The sequence below is a fragment of the Diplotaxodon limnothrissa genome, linkage group LG6 (genome assembly GCF_057381915.1).
Source record: "Diplotaxodon limnothrissa isolate DT_005_m linkage group LG6, D_limnothrissa_male_GT1.1, whole genome shotgun sequence".
In the NCBI taxonomy this organism is placed as follows: Eukaryota; Metazoa; Chordata; class Actinopteri; order Cichliformes; family Cichlidae; genus Diplotaxodon; species Diplotaxodon limnothrissa.
This window is the reverse complement of record NC_140601.1, coordinates 4,861,871-4,882,842: the sequence shown is the minus strand read 5'-3', so window position 1 is coordinate 4,882,842 and position 20,972 is coordinate 4,861,871. Positions and strand designations below refer to the sequence as shown.

Below are 20,972 nucleotides of genomic sequence, written 5' to 3'. Positions count from 1 at the left end.
AAGTTCACATGGACAAGTTCTAATGGTTGAGAAGTTTAATGTTTACCAGAGCAGCTGCTTTTTCAAGAGGACTCTTTCTTCAGCGGCCAATAAAACCTAGTTCTAAAAAGGGTTCTGGGAATACCCAGTTGGTCCATGTGCAAATTGTGAACCACTAAGGCTCTGAACTCTTCAGGGAGAACCAATTGATAGGTCACTTGGTCCTGCATCTTGCCTTATTATTTTACCTTGTTGTGTAGTTCTAAGCGATTTAACTCCCACAGCAAAAATGGGAAATCAGGGAGCTCTTTGCTGGAGGTGGGGTGAGGTGTTTCTTCCAGTACAATCTGTGCTATGACTTCTCTGATAGTTGGATCAGATCTTTGTTTATCCTTTATTTCAGGATAAGACAATGAAGAAATTGTGGGTAAGCCATGTTTGTTCTCTGAAACAAGGTTAGTGTTAGCTTTTAGTTTTCAAAATAAAAACCGGCATCACTTTAGCCAGCTCCTTATGCTATAAATTCTGCACTCAGCTTTGCAGTTCTCCAATATGTTTGAGATGCAGCCAGATGCTTCTCATTTAACATTTTCGCTTGGTTTTTCATTTTTTTCCTAACTTTTCATTTAAATCCAACTCCCCTGTATTTCTGTGTACCTGGCCTGTACAACTATAAATGCTGTGTTTGAAATGTCTGCCCCCCTCCATTCTTTCACATAAAGGTATGATCCCAGTCACATGGCCATATGGCTGAGAGCTCATCCCAGTGATCTAAACCGACACTCAATGTAACCGAGCATTTTGAAATGAGGAACACCAATTCAGGCTGGATACTAGATTTGACTTCTGGAAAGCCCTTGATTAACAAAAGCAATAACTCTAAGCTGACCTTTGATACAATACTCATCAATATATCACTTGACTGTTAAAGCTATTAAATCAGCTTTTCTGTCAAACATAATTTCTAGCAACAGTCACCAGCCCCGAGTTCTTTTTAATATTTTGAATTTTTTGTTTAACCCCTGTGGTGCTGTTCATGTGAACATCCTCTGCACTTTGTGAGAACTTTCTGGGATTTGTGGAGAGTTTCAGTCTAACCGCTGCCTTTGACACAGTTGATTATAACATTCTTTTATCAAGACACAAACATGCTGTTGGTTTTAAAGGTACAGTTTTATTACAGTTTAAATCCTGGCAGAGAGGTCTTTTTCTGTTGCAACTGGGGAGTACTCCTCTTCTTCTGTCCCTATTAGTTGTGATGTACCACAGGGGTCTGTTGTGGTCCGCTATGTTATCTTTACACATGCTGCCTTTGGGAACGATTTTCAGGAAATATAATATTCCCTCTCACTGTTATGCTATTGATATCCAAATTTACTTCCTGATGAAATGGGATGCCTCTGTCACACTGCAGCCTCTGTTTATCTGTCTACATGACAGTTAAACCCTAAATGAAAACAAGACTGAAATTATTGTTTTCGGAAATCATAGCTCTTTGGATGAAGCAGCATATACCCTATGGCCAAAAAGATCGAACCTAAGAACTCCAGTGCGCTTGTCTGTATTAAAGTAATTAAGGTGCAGTTATTTCATCATTCACTCCAGTGTAAACACAAACTGTTAAAAGCTACAGAAAATCAAGCACATTTTATACATTATTATTTAAGAAGAACCACTGAGTTCAAATTACAGGCCCTTTAGGCTGTAAATCAAATCAGTTATTGTGGTAGAATTCATTTAGTTTCATGAAGGAAATTTCTTTTGTGTACATTTACATGTAGTGTTTTTATTTTTGGTTCAATTGTGCTGCAAAGAAAATTTAAATTTTAACTGGCAATTCCCTTAAAAAAATTTTCCTGTACTGTATTTCAGTGTTATGTCGTTTTTATGTGTCTCTTACTGTGAAAACTAGAAAGCAGCATGTTGTCATTGCCGTTGGTTATTAATATTAACTTCCTGTTGACTCACACATTTAGGTATTTATATAAGCAGGTACTGATGTTAAGTTTATGTGTGTTTTGTTTTTTATCTGTGTTCTAAACATTGTTCTCTAAACTTGTGTTTTTTATAACTTAATACAAGTGTCTATTCTGTATAATACTCTTTGAGTAACATTTGAGAATTTGCTACAATAGTGGGAGTGGCAAAATCTACCCTTTGGTACATCCTGAAAAAAAAAGAAAGAAAGTATTGGTGAATGCAAAAAGACCTGAATGTCCACAGAAGACAACAGTTGTGCATGCTCGCAGAATAATTTCCATGGTGACGAGAAACCCCTTTATAACAGTCAACCAAGTGAACAACACTCTCCAGGAGGTAGGCACACCAATATCCACCTACCATAAAGAGAAGACTCCAACAAAGTAAAAACAGAGGGTTCACTGCAAAGCGCAAGCCACTCATAATTTAAAAAAAAAAAGCCAGCACAGTTGTGGAAAAACATTCTTTGGAAAGATGAAATCAAGATCAACTTCTACCAAAAGGAAAAAAGTATGGAGACATGGAACAGCTCATGATCTAAGGCATACCACATCATCTGTAAAACAAGGTGGAGCCAGGGTAAGGCTTGGGCATGCATGGCTACCAGTGGAAGTGGGACACTCGTGTTTATTGATGATGTGACACAGGACAGCAATTCCAGCTAAATGCATTTAAATTGTTTGGGTGGCCTTTCATACAGAAGGACAATGACCTAAAACATAACCCAGCCACCCAGGAGTTTCTTAAAGCAAAGAAGTGCAATATTCTTGAAAGGCCAAGTCAGTCACCTGATCTTTACCCAAATGTGCATTCATTTTACTTCAGGACTAAAATTTGGAAAGAAAGACCGACAAACCAACAGCAACTGAAAGCCGCGGCAGTAGAGGTCTGGCAGAGCATGGAAAAGGAGGAAATCTGGTGATGTCAGGCTTTCATTGGTAGCAAAGGGTTTTCAACCAAGTATCAGAATTGAACATTTTATTTTTTTTAGTCATTTAATTTGTCCAGTTACCTTTGAGTTCCTGAAATGAAGGGATTGTGTTAAAAAAAATACTTGAAGTTTTCACATGTCTGTGAGAACCTTCACAGACATTTTACACTTCAACTGCATCTGAGTTGTTTCACTTAAAATTCATTGTAATGTACAGAACCAAAATTAGAAAAAAGTTGTATCTGTTGAAATATTTGTGGACCTAACTGTGTTTGTTTTGCAGGTAAAGGTGATGTGTTTGGTGACGTGTTCTGGAAGGAGATGACACTGGCTCAGTCCTGCGCTAATGTCCGAGCATTGACCTACTGTGACCTCCATATAATCAAAAGAGATGCGCTGCAAAAAGTTCTGGAGTTTTACGCCAACTTTGCAAACCACTTTGCCAAGAACCTGGTGCTTACTTACAACCTGAGGAAGAGGGTGAGTTTGCTTTACTGATGTATATTTAGTATCTATTACATGTATTTTAAGTCATGCCAAAAAAAACCTTTTCACGGGACTTTATACAGTCCTAAGAAAAATTTAATTTACCACGTGATTCAGTACATTGTAAAAGCACCTTAAGCAGCAATAACTGTATGTGAAATTAAAACTCTCACATCATTTTGGATGAATTTCAGGCCTTCTTTACAGCAGTGGTTCTTAAACTGTGGTACTTGAGTTCCCTCTAGTGGTATACAGGAAATCTCTCAAAACAATTTCCAAATTAATAATATACTGTGGTGGGGTGAAGCGTCTTTACTATAAAAAGCCCACGTAGAGGTTGAGCTAGCTATTCCACCCCAAAAAGAAGAAGGGAGAACTCCTTTTGTGAGATACTCACTGCATTACATGATGCTTCAGAGCCTTAATGACCAAGCACATGAACTCACTCATGGTATAAACATCTATTTCCATCGAACAATAACTGCCAGTAAATTTACACTGTAAAATTAACAGGTACAGTTAAGATTCACGTAACAATAACAGATGTAAATAACACAGTTTCCTCATCTTCCTCATCAACACATGTTCCTAAGGCATGATCGGAGATAACTAGCCACTCCCAACAAGCCACAATACCATGTTCTGATTGAGAGATTTCTGAAAAATGAAAACGTACAGCACTGCTATCACTTCCGACATAAATGAAGACAGAAAACTAAACAGAAGTGACATTTGTAGGGTTACTGATGTTGGGCTTTGTTCCCCTTTTGTTAAAAACGCAACACACAAAAATACTGCAAAAGGAAACGGTTGCCTTATATACAAAGTGTATAAACTCCAAATGCACATTTCACTTAAAAATTAAGATGTGAAAATGTGAACAAATCAACTGTTAGAGATATTCTTCTCCTGTTGACCCCCCCCAAAAGAAATAAATGAGTCTTCTCATCAGATATTGATGCTTCTTTCCTGTGTGACAAAAAATAGGAGACATATGTTTGTTTGTTTGTTTTTTAAGTTAATTCCCAATAAAACTGTTTTATTGCTAACTACATTGCTGTCTGTATTATTGCTGAAGTCCTAAATGATCACCTTTGAACAGCACTGACTGGGAGGCTTTGAACAGATCACATAGTTCAATTCAACATATAAGACTTTAAGAATGAAAAGCATCTATAAATGATTGGGTTATTCTTAATCCCCATTTGTAATATTGTTTTTTTGTCACAGACAGCTATGCTCCAAAGGGAATAAGGTAAAGTGGACCAAGAGTCTAGGTGAGAGTGAGAATTTAGATAAGCATGTAGCCACTCCCATAAGACACGGCTACGACATGCCCAATTATAAAAAATTAAATTTGGTAAGGCTAAGCCTCCCCTATCTATAGGCAGTTGTAAAGTTCCAATCCTTAATCTAGGTTTCTTGCCACGCCAGATAAATTTTGAAAAGGCTTTTTCTATATCACAAGAAACTTTCTGAGTGATCAGTAAAGGTAGCATTTGTAGGGGATATAAATAAACGCGGGAGAATACTCATTTTGATTAAGTTCACACGCCCCATAAGAGAAAGCGGCAATTTTTGCCATCTATCTAAATCTTTTTTGATTTTTATTATAACTGGTGATAAGTTCAGTTTCCATAAATCTTTAAGAACTGGTGGAATGTTTAGCCCAAGGTATGTAAAGCCGCTGGGGGACCATTGAAAGGGATTAGAAATATCTGGCAAAGAGTTAATCTGATCACCCATGACTTCTGATTTCCCAAAATTAATTCTGTAACCAGAGAATGAGCTGAACTCATGTATAGTAGACATAATAGCTGGTGTTGATTGTTCTGGTTTTGATAAGAACAGCAAAATATCGTCAGCATACAATGCTATTTGTTCCACCCACTGTTATACCATGCACATCTCGGTGCTGGCGAATGGTGTCAGCTAGAGGTTCAAGTGCTAATGCAAAGAGGTAAGGGGACAGGGGACAGCCTTGCCTCGTACCTCTTTGCAGTGGAAACGCTGATGATTGTACACCATTAGTTATGACACAAGCTTCTGGAAGTTTGTAGTGTTGTGGAAGTTTTCCATTTAAATAAAGCCTGCAGACAAGCGGTGAGCGGTAGCTAACATTCTTTAATCAAAACACACAAAGACAACAGACAACCAAGCTAGATGAAGTCCCTGCATGTCCGCGGGACAGACGGTCAGCAGAGTCTCCCTGAGCCTAGCATGGCTCTCAGTTAAATACCTTCTCCAGGAACAAAAGGCAGTACACAGCTGTTTCACACCTTAAGGTTCAGACTCCCTTGCTACCTCCCAGAGTCCTCGAAGAGACAAAAGACTCTTCCTGTGGAGTTGTCTGCTTCCTTGCTAGACCCCCGCCATTTGTCTTTCAGTATGAGTGTCAGACATGTTAAAATCCAGTGGCACCAAGGCATTATACAATAAAATAATGTGATTAATACGTAAGTAAAAGAAATTCCTATACAGTAGATAGTTTTAATCCATGCAATAAAACCCTCACCTAAGCCAAATCTTTCTAATACATTAAATAAATATGTCCACTCGATTCTGGCAAATGCCTTTTCGGCATCTAAAGATATAACATAGGCTTTATAATTTGTCTGATTCGAGTATTGTATAATATTTAATAGTCGTCTAATATTTGTAGATGAGAAACGATTTTGGATAAAGCCTGTTTGATCAGGGTTTATAAGCAGTGGGAGAATGCCCTCAAGCCTCCTTACTAATAGCTTGGAGGGTAATTTAGCATCGACATTGATGAGGCTGTATGTCTGTATGATTCACACCTATCTGGTGATTTATTTTTCTTTAAAATTAACAAAATATTAGCCTGTCTAAGTGTTGAGGGCAATTGTTCATTCTTAAAAGAGTCTAAAAACATATCAGTCAATGGTCCTGCAAGAAGATGACTTAGTGTTTTATAAAACTCTGGGCAGAAACCATCAGGCCCTGGTGCTTTTCCTCCTTTAAGGGAGTTAATAGCAAGTCGCACTTCCTCGTCTGTCACAGGGTTATTTAACTCTTTCCTGTGACTTTCTGATAACGATACAACAGGCACCTTCTCTAGAAATTCCCGCATCTTCCCATCTCTATTAGTACACAATTTGAGTTAAATTGAAGTACACCAACAGCAATTGATTGAATATGATTAGTTCTATTACGGCACTTAAATATTAGACATACTCTTAATTTAAGGATACCCAGCCCAGGCTACGGTGTATTGGAACTGGAAGTTCTACATTTATTAAGGAATGACTCAATTGTCCCCTCCTTTCTTATTTGTCTTTTCTTACGGACTTTATAAAGTAAAACGAGTTCAACTTAGAAATATAAATGAGGTGGACTGTCCCGGGATCTGTGGGGCCGGGAGGCGCTGCTGCACTGGGCCCCGGTCTGGATGGGCCTGGGCCCCCTTTCCCTGGCGGGCCGTGGAGTATGGGGGTGCCTACTGGGGACAGCGGGGGAGCTGGCCCCAGGGAGGGGTCACTTGCCCCTCCCTTCCTTCGCTCCCCATCTCCAGCTGCCTCCCTCTTCCCGCTCCACCACAACCACCCACACATGCAGGACCTTGGAGTAGGGGTATGTCACCAGGGTGCAGAGGAGGCCACCCCCCTCTGTCCCCTTCTGGCTGCCTCTGCCTCAATTTTATCCCACAACTTAGACATTCACATTACTCACACTCTCATTACACATACATATAGGATCTTGGGGGTGGGCACGATACACGGAATCCAAAGTACCATCAGGGTGTACACCTCACCCCTGGCGTCGTTGCCCACCTCTCAATTTTAAATACACGTAGACATTGAGGGCTAGCAGGAGGGGCTATGCGCTTACCTGCTGCTCTCTGGCAGGTAGCTCCAAGCCCTCCTGGGTTTTAAATGCACCTTAGAACACACATGCATCAACACTACAATGAGCGGGTGGAGGGAGGTTTGGAGTCTTCTCTCACCCCCGTTCTCTGCGACCTGCTGGAGTGGGGGGGCTAGGAGGAGGAGTTGGCCGTCCGACTGCGGTCTGGAGTATGGGGCCTTCCTGCTGCTGCGGAGTCGGGGCGGTCTGCCTCCCCCCACCGCAGGGAAAAGGGTAACACCACCTGGGTCTGGGTGCAGTTCCCCCCTCCAGGGGCAAGGGTACCTAGACCCGGTTTGTAGAGTACGCTTGGGGAGTGTGATCGTGTGTACAGCGTCTCTTTATGTCTGTCTCTACGTTGGTTGAGTGGTGGAGTAAGTGCATATGAGAGCATGAGGGTGGGAATGGATGTTTGTATCTGTGTGTGCCTGTATGTCTGTGTCTATATGTCAGGTTGGGTATCAGGCGCCACCTCTCTGGGGACACCTCAGGCCCTCCAAGGTTTGGAGGCCTATCTCCCCCCACCACCACTTCCCCTGCCAGTGACAGACGCCCTCAGACATCGGTGCGTTGGTGGTTCTTTGTGTCTGGGGATGGGCGTCCAGGTGCACACCAGCTCACTCCTTGGTGGCCGCTTATCGGGGCCTGGAGCCTGGGGCTCGCTCGGGCCACTTCGGAGGTGGGGTGCCCCCGGCCTCTCGGCCTGGGGCTCGGTCACTCAGGCACGGCTGGCTGCCGGCGGAGCTCACGGGCGCGTCACTGCAACTCCCCCTGGCTTCTGCTCCGCGGCTGCTGAGTGAGCCCTCATCTGGGACTCTCCTCAGCTCTTTCTGGGACAGTGGCGCAGCTGCCCCTCTGTTGGTCTTCCTTGGTCTCTTGTGTTCTGGGGGCCTCTGGATGTCTGGAGTTTTGATCTCCTCCATACCTGCTTCATGCCCTGGAGGACGGGGCTGTGGCCCCCCCACACCCTCTAGCAGATTATTACATGAAGGAACCTTTTAAAAAACAAAAAAGAAGCGCGTCCATGCTCACAGGTGTACACACGGGTGATCACACCCACAAACTACACCCTTTTTGGCTCCTACCTCAAAGCACACTGTGTTCTGTTGATCTTATGTGCTGCACAATAATGTTTAATATTTAGTATTTACTGTCATATTCCCATATATCATTGTGATGTTTATTCTATTACTCTTATTCTCTTCTGCTTGTTTTCTTTTTTCTTTCTCAGCAGGTGATCCAGGTGATCGATAGATGCATTTTTTTTCTCTGCCCGTTCTGTTGGTTTATGTTTTTTGCCCTTCTCCCCCGTCCCTCTTCTCAGCTGTTTCTCTTTCCCTCTTTCTTTCTCCCCTTCTTTCCCCCAGTCAAGTCTGTCCCGTATTCAGTAAGTGAAAATAAAATAAACAATAAAAGGTGAATCAAATGGACCATTACGGCAAGGCTGGGATGGTCAATTTGGTAAAGTAAATCCGTTGGGCATCGTTGTTTGCCTTTAGACAACAATTCTGATGGCAAAAGAACCAAACGGGACAGGCAAAAAAAAAGAAAAAAAAAAAAAGAAATATAAATGAGGTTGGCTGGCTTTTTCGGTGGCATGCGGGAGTTTGGAGGGGAATTTTTGTTTCTCTTTTCTTTTCTTTTTGCCTCTCTGTCAGTGACTCTTGCTCGGTTTCACGGGACCCAGTTTTCTTTTTTGATGGATCGCAGGATCGTTTTTTTGGGGGGGGGGGGGGGGGGGGGGGAGGGGTTGTCTTTCTCCTTTTTTATCATTAATATGCGTGGCTATTGTTTCTGTTGTTTATTTATTTATTTGTTTTTTCGTGTTTGTGTCTATATAATGCATCTAAAATTACCCACATTCCCTTTTATGGAAACATCAGTTTGCTTATTTGCAGTAGCGCACTCCGAGAAATGGTTTCCCACACATCATGTTATAATAGAGAGGGGAAAAAAATTATAACAAAAAAAAAAGCTGAGCTGATATGACTGATCTTAAAATAATTTCTTTAAATGTTAAACGGCTGAATAATGTTGTTAAAAGACAAAAAAATATTTCATTTTTGAAGAAGGAAAAACACAAATTGCCTTACTGTCAGAAACTCATTTAAATGATTTGGAACACGTTGGGTTGGTTTTTTACTCATCCTATGATACAAAAAGTAGAGTAGCCGCCATCCTTATCCATCGTAATCTGCCTCTAACCATAGAAAAAGTCATAAAAGATAAGGAAGGACGCTACATTCTTATATCTGGTTTCTTATTTAGAGAATCTATTTTCATAGGATGTGTTTATGGTCCAGATTCAGAAGATGTCTCTTTTTTTCCCAATCTCTTAACCCATGTTTCAGCCATAGCTTCTCCATATTTGATTTTGGGAGGTGATTTTAATTGTGTTCCTGATCCTAGGGTTGATAAATCTCCACCAGGGGGTGAATTGTCACCAAAAAGCATTAGACTGATAGAGTTTTGTTCTGATCTAGAAATTTTTGATTCCTGGCGAGTAGCTCACCCCACAGATAGGGATTTCACTTTTTTTTCTTGCCCCCATCAGAGTTTCTCAAGAATAGATTTGCTCTTGTCATCCAGGACGGTGTTGGATAGGATGGAAGAGTGCTCAATAAGGTCTTGTCCATTATCTGATCATTCAGTAGTAAATATAAATATTCACCCACCTTATTTTGAGCCATATTCCCGCCGATGGAGGATGAATCCTTATTTATTGAGTATATCACTAAAGAGTGGAATGTTTTTATGACCACTAATAAAACGGAAGATGTAAGCCCATCTTTGTTGTGGGAAACCGCTAAAGCCTATCTTAGGGGTAGTATTATCTCATACACCACAGCGCAGAAAAAGGCTTCAATGAAAGAACAACTTGGTTTAGAGCACATAATACAAAAACTAGAAGTGCAGTTTAAAAGGTCCAAAACTATACTTAAGAAGTTAGAAGCAGCCCGCTCAGCTTTAAATCAATTACTGACTAAAAGAGCAAAGGCAGCAATTTTCTTTGATAAGCATAAATTATGAATCTGGGAACAAACCTGGCCGTCTCTTAGCAAAAATAGCAAAAGGCAGGACAGATACAAACGTTATACCATCACTGTTTGATAATAAACATGTCAAGCATTATAAAACAACGGATATTAATCGAATTATGAAGCAGTTTTATATACACTTGTACTCATCAGAGTGTAGTATTTAAGGTTTCCATGTTAGCAGGCTGTGGAGTGCTCTGTCAGTGTAATTGGTCTAAAAGTGTTTAAATCTTCAGTCTTATGTTAAAATCTCAAAGGACAGCATTACATTTTTAATATTAACAGTAACCCTGGGCCTCTGTGGATTGGGCAGCTGATCTAATCTCTGTCTAAAACTGGATAACAAAAACTAAGGAGTGCTGAATCACTTTGCAGACTATTGCAGAGTAACAGGTGTGTAGCATCGCTAACTAGCTAGCAACAAGCCTCCAACACATTGTATATTCTAGCGGCTAATCTAGCACACGAATTAACAACAGAGTGATTTTAGATGCTGTAAAACTATAAGATGATAAGCTGTGTGGTTTTTTGATAATAGTGACATGGTTGTATTTACCTTAATTGGACGAGTCGTCAGTCGCGGTAAACCCATCAGCAGATAAACTGGAGCAGCCGGGCTACGTAAAAAGTGTAGGGGACTTGTTCGTGGTCACATCCAGCAGGTGTGTGGACGGGAGCGTCACGCAGGCGCTCCACCTCAAGTCGCTACTGTGCAGACTCTGGCTCCAAAAGTGCAACATGGCAGCGTCTACAAGCGGGATATTTTGGCTTCATTTTTATGCAATGGGAGTAAGTGCTGTAGTGTCGTCCATGTTTTCTACAGTCATTGGCTGGGACCTGACAAAAGTGCCACCTGAAGGAGGCTTCTCTCTGTCTGATAGCTTGTGTTCTGAGACCTGACACCTGACTTTTGATTCCTGAGACCTGACTCCTGACATGTGATTTCTGAGACTTGACTCCTGACTTCTGAGACCTGACACCTGAGACCTGATACCTGACTTCTGAGACCTGATTTCTGAGACCTGACACCTGATGACTTTTTGTCTGAGACCTGACGACTTTTTGTCTGAGACCTGACAGCTTTTTTCCTGAGACCTGAGGATGTCCTAAAATGTACACCGTACTGTAGACATCCCAACATTCTCACAAGGTCAGTGGGTCACTGGCAGTCTCCTGGTCCTGTTGGTGGGGGTAGATACTGTTATGGTCCTCTCTGTGTCAGCTCACCACTTTCTCTCTGGCTCTTTCTCCTTTAGTGCTCTCTATCTCCTCTTTCTCTGTGTGTATGTCTCTGTTTATGGGACAAAGACACAAACTGAACTGGAATACCATTTGTAGATAATCCTGCCCTGTGGAATCTTCATTTGAATTCAGTGTTAATATGCACTGAACTTTGGTACACATCCTTCCTACCTGAGTGATCTTTGACAGCTTGAATGTAACTTTTCACAATCCTTATGTTTGAGAGAATAATTGAACAGATCAGTCTGTTGTGGCACTGGCAGAAAATATTTTGCAAGTTTTTTTTTATTTTTCAACTCTGCAGCTGAAGCCACAAATGCATTTTCCAACAACTGTGGCATCATTTAAGAGGAAATAAATTTATTACAAAGAAGCATTGTTACAGCAAATAAATAATTGACCAAACACAAATTTTCTTTTTGTGTTGATAACAAAAGCTGATATTAAATAGGCTATTCAATAATTTACATTTCCTGTTCATTGACAAGAAAACTGTATGAAGACAAGCCTAAATTCTTGGGGAATTTTAATAAATTTCCCAGTTTAATACATGGGGCCTGTACAATAAAACAAGTTTGCTATACCCGGGATATCTTTTCGTCATCTGGCTTCAGTTCAGTAATCATTCTAGACAACCCAATGAGTCAACGAGTTTACAATTCTAGCTATAAGCTGCCTTGTATAAAACAGTTCGTTGGCAAAATATAACCAAGAAAATAGCAAAATAAAGAAAATGGGTAAGTCTACTGCCCATTACATTTCTAAAAATAAATAAATAAATAAATAATAGTAGAAAAGTCTAAAGAATTTAAACACATTATAGGTTAAAACAACACAGTAACTGCAGCATAAAGTGGCAGTGTAAGTGTTTTAGATGTGGGAGTGGAGTGAATTTATGTGTCATTTAAATGGTTTAGGTGGTCAGTAAGACTGGAAAATCGTTATAAATAAAGTACCTTTAAAGCCAGATAGGAAAGCTAACAAAGAAGATTCATCAGTATCAGTACCACAGTACTGATTCTTTGAGCTGCAATAACTATGGTCTATCTCTTAACAGATTGTCTTTCGGAAGATCAGTGATGTGAAACGTGAAGAGGAAGAGATGCTGAAAAGGAAGAATGAGGCTCCTCTCAACCTCCCACCAGACCACCCAGTTCGACGACTCTTTCAGCGTTTCCGGCAGCAGAAGGAAGCCCGTCTCGCTGCTGAGCGGGGTAGTCAGGCCACTGGTGATGTCGAGAAAGGTGTTATTCACCTGGAGCCATCCAGAGGTCCAGAGAGGCTTGCCTCTACTAGTATTGTCATAGTAACTGAGAACCAAACTGCAACCACCAGTTCCTCCACATCTTCATCATCCAGGGCATCCAGCCAAGCCATGTTTCATGTTCCCGGCATCCAAAATGGCAGCCTAACTGGTTGCAAATCTGCAGAGCCACCCAAAGCTAAAGGGTGGGGACGTTTCAAAGAGTCAGTTGTGAAAGCTGAGTCGTGGAGCAGTGTCTCCAAGGCTGAGTCCATGGAAATGCTGACTGATAGAACTAAGTGTCACAACGAGGTGTCTCTAAGGAAAACAGATTCATGTGACAGTGGCATCACAAAGAGCGATCTCCGCTTAGATAATGTTGGCAGTGTCAGAACACCACAGGAGCAAAGCCCAGTCCAGTCTGATGAAAAGAGGGTCTTTTGTCCAATACCAGAGCAGAGTGTGCAAGCGTCTATCCTCGAGTTCAAACAAGAATTAAAAGGAGACATCAGAAATCTGAACAGTCGCATGACAGTGCTGGAGACACAGCTTACAGAGGTGCTACGACTTCTTAAATCAAGGAAATCATCTGGGTCCTTTTTCGAGTTCTCTCGGCCACCATCTCCTGACTCTGATAAGGACAGCTTCAATTAAATTAGATGGCTCGGATAATTGTGGTTAATGATGATTCATCATTGTCATATCATACTCAGCATACTCATCCTATGCTGTCTGTATGGTATCATATACCATATGATACCTGGGACATAAAGACAGCAAAAGCACCTTTTATGTTTTCAGCATTACGTTTCTTTTTGAGATAGTCAGGTCCATAAATATTGGGACACCGACACAATTCTAACATTTCTGGCTCTATACACCACCACAATGGATTTCAATGGAATGATACGAGCAAGATGTGCTTTAACTGCAGACTGTCAACTTTTATTTGAGGGTATTTATATCCAAATCAGGTGAACGGTTTGCATATGTGCCTCCCAAAAGTAATGGGACAGAATAAGAATCATAGATCAAACTTTCACGTTTTAATTCTTGGTTGCAAATCCTTTGCAGTCAAATACAGCACACACTTAGACATCACCAGACGCTGGGTTTCATCTCTGGTGATGCTCTGCCAGGCCTCTACTGCAACCGTCTTCAGTTCCTGCTTGTTCTTGGGGCATTTTCCCTTCAGTTTTGTCTTCAGCAAGTGAAATGCATGGCATATTTTAACCTGTGCTGCTTTTGTCAACAGTCACATCATCAAATACAAGAGAACGCGTTCCACTGGCAGCCATACATGCCCACGCCATGACACTACCACCACCATGCTTCACTGATGAGGTGGTATGCTTAGGATCATGAGCAGTTCCTTGATCTTGGTGTCATCTGTCCATAGGATGTTGTTGTTCCAGAACTGTGAAGGATTTTTAGAGGGTGTTTGGCAAAATCTAATCTGGCCTTCCTGTTTTTGGGGCCCACCAATGGTTTACATCTTGTGGTGAACCCTCTGTATTCACACTGGTGAAGTCTTCTCTTGATTATTGACTTTGACACACATAAACCTAAGCGTTTTTTTATTCCCACCCTATTCCCACCTACTAATAATCTGAATACATATTGTTTGTGCATCACAAGGCTGTAGTTTTACCTGTGGCATGTGAGGTGACTTCAAGATGCAAATTAGACAAAAAAAAGTGAAGTGGTACAGAATACTCTAGACAGCTATCATATTTAAAGCAAGGGCCACAAAAGTTAACTTGGTAAGCTTTTACTATAACGAGATGATCAGAGCCAACTTGCTAATGCTGGTGCTATCTTGACCATATTGTCAATATAGAACACTTTGTTTTTCCCTTTTGCTTAGAAAGGCCCTCACTGTAGCTTGTATTTAGGGTGGTGTAGGAGGCAACTTTTCTGTTTCTGGTTACTTTTTTCATTCTAGAAAATAGATAAGGATAGGATTTTTATAAAGTATATGATGTTGTTGTTCTGAGCTTGTTTTAACTGACCTTATGTCATAATCTTTGTCTTTGACTTTTTGTAGAATCCTATGTGTTTCTAAAATACATGAACCACGTTTTGGCAAGTATTGTACACTTATTAAACTACTGATTTGTTTGTAAAGAAGCTGAGGTACTGGACACCGAATGGTAACACAGTTAGGCTTTTACTGCCTAAATGCTAACTGTTGTCTTTAGATAGTTCACACTCTGAAGGTGAAGTTTCATTTATGTCATAAAACCTGCTCAACCTGCTTCAAGGGATTTATTAAAATGAGTAGATGCCCTCACGAGCAGCAAGGGGCCTTAAAACGAATTAAAAAAGAAAACGCAATCCACATGTAAGATAAGATAAACCTTTATGAGTCCCACACGTAGGAAATTTTTGGGTCACAGCAGAAAGCACAAGTTAAGAGCAGTAAAAATTAAAAAAAAAATAGAATAGAATAAGATAACATAACATAACATACTGTACAAAATATTAAAAAGTTAAAATGAGGATTAAATTTAAGGTCTTATGTAATTAATATCACACAAATAGTTAAAGCTGCATTCATTCATATTTGACACCATTTTGACAGAAAGATTTTAAATAATGTTTCTTCATTTAGATTACTAGAGCTATTGAATAAGATATTTATGTGTATGTCAGTTAGTGCCTCCTTCAGGCCCCTAAATCTTTGTTGGATTTTTTAAAATTTACTATTTAATATGTCATTTAAAACAGTTCCTATGAAAAAACAAATCACTTGCCAGATATTCTTTTACTTTACCTTACTTTAGCAAAGACTGGTTTACTTCTGTTAAAGCTTTTGTGTTTTCAGTCAACATAACTTGTTGATACTTTTAAGCCACCACCTCTGGACCACTACTTCTGTTTGGGCAGTTCATCAACTCTCATTAGTTTCTTTTTTTCTTTCTTTCTCTTTTTTTTTCATTCACTAATATTAAGGTGTGTTCACAGCAGTGAAAAATTCCAGGCCACAATAACATTTTAGATTATCTAGCCAAAAGACAAAATTTATGTCATTGCAAAGTGTCCATCATCCATTAACAATTCATAAGAATCCCTATCCCTCCTTGTAGGAAGCCAAGTTACACACACTAATGCGCTAATGATTTTTCATCTAAACTGTGCTAAAGGTGAAGGTCATGGTTGTTGAAGGTCAAGGACTGATCGAAGTGCTTAACTTTAAAAACATTAAAAATATAAAAATACAAAAATTATATATCTGTGTGTGTGTGTGTGTGTGTGTGTGTGTGTGTGTGTGTGTGTGTGTGTGTGTGTGTGTGTGTGTGTGTGTGTGTGTGTGTGTGAGGAACCTTGGAGTAATTTTTGACCAGGATACGTCCTTCAATGCGCAAATTAAACAAATATGTAGCGGCATTCTTCCATTTGCACAATATATCTCTAAAATATTTCTAGGCTGGACTACTGTAATTCGTTCGTATCAGGATGTCTAAAAACTCCCTTAAAACCCTTCAGTTTATCCAAACTGCTGAAGGAACTGTACCTAAAGTGATTAGAAAGAGAGAGCATATTTGTCCTATATTGGCTTTTCTTCATTGGTTGCCTGTTAAATCCATAATCAAATTTAAAATCCTTTTCACCACATACAAGGTCTTGAATAATCAGGCCCCATCTTATCTTAATGGCCTTATAGTATTATACCACTCCACAAGAGCACTTTGCTTTCAGACTGTGGGCTTACTTGTTGTTCTTAGAGTATTTAAAAGTAGAATGGGAGGCAGAGCCTTCAGCTTTCATGCCCCTCAACTATGGAGCCAGCTTCCAGTTTGGATTTCATCTCTTTTTCTCATTAATTACTGTTTGTAAGCTAGTGAAAGTCCTAATATGGCCAAAGATGGGCCAAACCTTAGGTAGATGTGCACATTACTATGGTAGGTAGGGACACCTATTATCACCTATTACCTAGTAAAATTATTTCTATAATTAACTTTTAATTATACAAATTTTGACCAATATCTGAAGAAATATGGACTTTCCAGCACACAGGACCATGCAGTTGAACAAATTGAAGTGTAAGCTTTACATCATGTGTCCACATAAATTGTAAACTGTATTGTCTGTATTGTAAACAAGGGTCTCCACTGACAAAACAGAATGTACATGTGGTACATTCTTTCATACTAAGCTGTAGAAGGTGTTTATTCACTGAACTTTTCCTCACATCATTTAAATGTCTCTATTAGCTTGGAAAGAAAGCAACTGGACTTATTTAATTTTCTTTCCACGCTGCCTAGACTACCATTACCTGGATGATTGAGAACCAACATAGACATATTGCCTTTATTAAAGAATGCATCATGCATATATTGTTCTGCAACTTTAATCAGCATCAGACTACTTTATTAATCCCTAGGAAATTATGTAAATTATGTAAGCTCTGTGTCGTCTGCAAGCATGAAGAAAACACTAAAACTGTGCCAACTATAAACTTTAAATGAAAACTTTACAGTAAAATTTCAAATGTCAGGCTTCATGACAAATTTGATAAAGAATTACTTAAAGGCACAGAAAATAAAGTGTGTCATTCAAAAAATGTCAAAAATGTACCTCTTGACTTGTCTAAATAATAACCTGAGATGTATGTATCCCAACTTGGTATCTGGTGTGTCCTCTCTCAGTGTGATAATATGTCATAATATGCAACCATTGTCCTATATGCTGTGTTTATGGAGAGACTGGTTGTTATTTGTGTGAAGTTGTGAAGGTCATGTTGTCCTGCGGGGAAACTGCTATCAACACTGATGCATTTTGATTGTCATCCCTGCATGAAGCTTGTGTCTGAAATGTGTTTTTCTAAAGGAAATGCTTAAATCTAGCTGAATGCCTTGTTACTTCACTACTGTTACTTGTTACCTGGCTGGATATCTGAAGCCTCTTCTCTAAACTTTACCATTTTCTGTTAGTCACATATATGTTGCGACTGTCACCTGTGCATGACGACCATAACAATAAATAAATAGATAGATTTTGTTTTGTTTGTTGTTAGGTCTGTTTCCATTTTTCACTTGTTATGAACTAACACTGTATCAGCACAAAGAATATTGATAAAATCACATCAAATGTCATCAAGACACCTTGTACTTGTATCTTTGCTGTGTATTTTTTGGAAGAAGAACGTTGTTGCTCACAGTAACAGACACAGATAGAAGTAGAAACCTTTTGTTGCGACTTAATGTATTTCAGTTAAAGTCTTTAAAGGTAAAAAGACAAAACCAACTTTAAATAGATAACTGTATAAGAGTTATTGTGTTGAATGTTTCAATACAATTTATTTTTGTTGATTATTCACTTTGCAAAATAATTTTTTTCTGACGTTGATGAACATTTTCATTTTAATCAATGGGATTTTTGTCCAGCCTTTGGCTGTTTTTTTTCCCACCTTTGGTCTTACCAGGTGTGACCAAACATTTGGTCCCACCTGTTAGGTGCATCCTTCTGGGTCGATCATCATAGCCGTTTTTTCTACAGAGTTCTCATCGTTTCGAATCACGTGTCCATAACACCTCAGGCGGGACTCAAGCATCTTTTCCTTAATTGGGGCTACGCCTATTCGCTTCCGTATGTCTTTGTTCGTAACACGGTCCCGTCTTGTAATTCCCAAGCTCCATCAGAGCATGCGCATCTCCATGGTGTTTAGGGCCTGTTCATGTGTGGTCAACGTTAGTTTTTAAAAAATTGATTGATTGATTGATTGAATCTTTATTTTGAACATGTTGAAAAAGTATAAAAATTAAAAAAAAATAGAATTAAAAGAGACAAATGAACAAAGCAAACAAAAGGAAAACGAGCAACCACAACTCCAAATAACGTCCATGTTCAAAAAGGAGCAGGAAGAAGCATAAGCTTATTTAATCCCACCCCTTTTCCACTATCTAGTATCAATAGACTACAGAAATACCTCCTTGTAATTACATTATGTTATGTGTAATTTTTTTTTTTTTTTTTTTAATATATACACATATATGTTTCTATCTATCCATACCTACGTATATACACACATACGCACATATACACATTTTCAATAACCCCATTAACACCTGAAGGATACACAACCTACAATTTTATATATATTTAATATATATATATATATATATATATATATATATATATATATATATACATATATATATATATATACATATATATATACATATATATACATACATACACACACATATATATATATATATATATATATACACATATACACATACACATATATACATATATACATACATACATACATATACACATACATATATACCCATACCAACAAACCCGTGCATGCGCACACACATGAAAATATTAGACAAGAACACCCTATCAAATCTCTACCTTTTCCCTGTACCCTGTAAAAACCATATCCTTAAACCGCTTTTTAAACTGCGCCATGCTTGGACATTGCTTCATATCTTTACTTAGTCTGTTCCACAGCTTCACTCCACACACAGAGATGCAAAAACTTTTTAATGTTGTACGGATACGAGGATGTTTTAAATTTAATTCCCCCCTCAAATTGTATCCCCGTTCCCTTTTAGAAAACATTTTTAGAATTAGAAAACATTTTTAGAAAAACATCTTACTCCCAGATGTTTCTTTAGGTTGGAGGTGGAGTCTTTTGATGCCGAGAGCAGCTTGGTTGCTGGCAAACAGAGTATGCATCCCACGGTCAGATTTTGCCCATCCCTTTCTTCTTTAAATGTGAAGTGGTGTCAGAATTTCCAAGTAACAAATGCATTCCTGTGTAACTGACACCACCAGCATTAACAGGATACTTACATTAGAGCCTCTTAGACTACGTTCACACTGCAGGCGAAAGCGCATCAAATGACCCTATGCGACCCACATCCGATCATGGTATCACAGTGTGAACGGCACAAATCCAATATTTTCAAATCCGATCTGGGTCACTTTTGTATGTGGTACTGAATCCGATGCATATCTGATGTTTTAAAAGTTTTAGACTGCTGTTTGAATGGTCATGTCGCATTAAATCTGTCTTTTATGTCACTGACACAGGACAGACGCCAATTATCAGCGTCGGAGAAGTGCCCGATAAGACATCGCAAACGCTTCCTGGCCATCCCGTGTAGATGTCAGTGAAACTGTTGGGAAGACAGTATTGGAGAAACGTTAACATTTTATTTGTACTGTATAATCTGCAGATTCTGACAGAAATCTGCAACTATCCTTTGAAGCACCGCTCCTCTAAAACAGCAATAAGGATCATTATTAAGCCATATGTAAATAAGAAAATAACTTTAAGTTTCCAAATTTTGCTTTAAGTTATAAAGTCAGAAGCAAGTCTTTATATTAACAGCTAACAATACTGTTTGGTCTAGGTCTAAACAGGGAGAAAAGCGGACTACTCCTCAGGGTGGAATATATAATTATTATGTATAATCCCTGAATACAACAGAAATGTCACTAATGAAATCAGTTGCAACATAAAATCACAGCCTGCTTTAGATCCGCATCCAGCTTGTCTCTTTGTTTCTGGGCCAAGCTCTGCTTACTTTTCCTTTTTCTGGATCTTTTTTTTCTGAATCTTTTCTATTCCAGCAGGGATCCCCATAACCTCACCCTTGAAAAAAAGCTTTCTGCAAAGCCCCCTCCCTCTCTTGTTCCCTGTTCCCACTTTCCTCTTTCTCCTCCTCAACTGATGATCTGTATTGCAGTGCCAATCCTCCTCCTCACTGCAGCAGAGAACAAACAAGAGGGTCATCCTCTCAGACTGAGAAGAAAAAAATACATCTACAACCAACTTCCCGTTTTTCCATCCTTTCTGTATTATACTCATGCCATAGCATGGTCTAGAGGGCTACAAATGAACAGCTTCCACTTCCTGCAGGTTACTTCTTCTTAGACCAGGGACATTTTAAAAATCAATTAGACACTTGGAAAATAAGCTTATTATATGTATAAAGGATGACAAGGATGCCACCTGGGCGCCTCCTGTGTGGTGTTCCAACTCAAGACATGCTGGTGAGTTTATATATCTCGCCTGGTCTGGGATTGCTGTGATGTTTCTCAGGTGCCTGGGGAGAGGGAGGTCTGAGCCTATCTGCTGAGGCTGCTGCCCCCATGATATGGTCCTGGATAAGCAGACGAAAATGGATGGTCTGATGGATGGATAAATAAAAAGATGTATAAATAAAAGTAGTAGTTTCAC

The 20,972-nt window shown here is 39.5% G+C and overlaps 1 protein-coding gene across 3 annotated transcripts in view; it reads left to right on the top strand.

The window, feature by feature from the left end:
- Positions 1-13,420, top strand: part of LOC146629980 (voltage-gated delayed rectifier potassium channel KCNH1-like) — a 107,345-nt gene extending 93,925 nt beyond the window's left edge. For all 3 annotated transcript variants that reach the window (XM_085355520.1, XM_085355519.1, XM_085355518.1), the window contains exons 10-11: positions 3,174-3,370; positions 12,581-13,420. In XM_085355520.1, coding sequence (XP_085211646.1) covers positions 3,174-3,370; positions 12,581-13,420 — 1,037 coding nt within the window. The remainder of the gene's footprint in view (positions 1-3,173; positions 3,371-12,580) is intronic.
- The last annotated feature ends 7,552 nt before the right edge of the window (positions 13,421-20,972 follow it).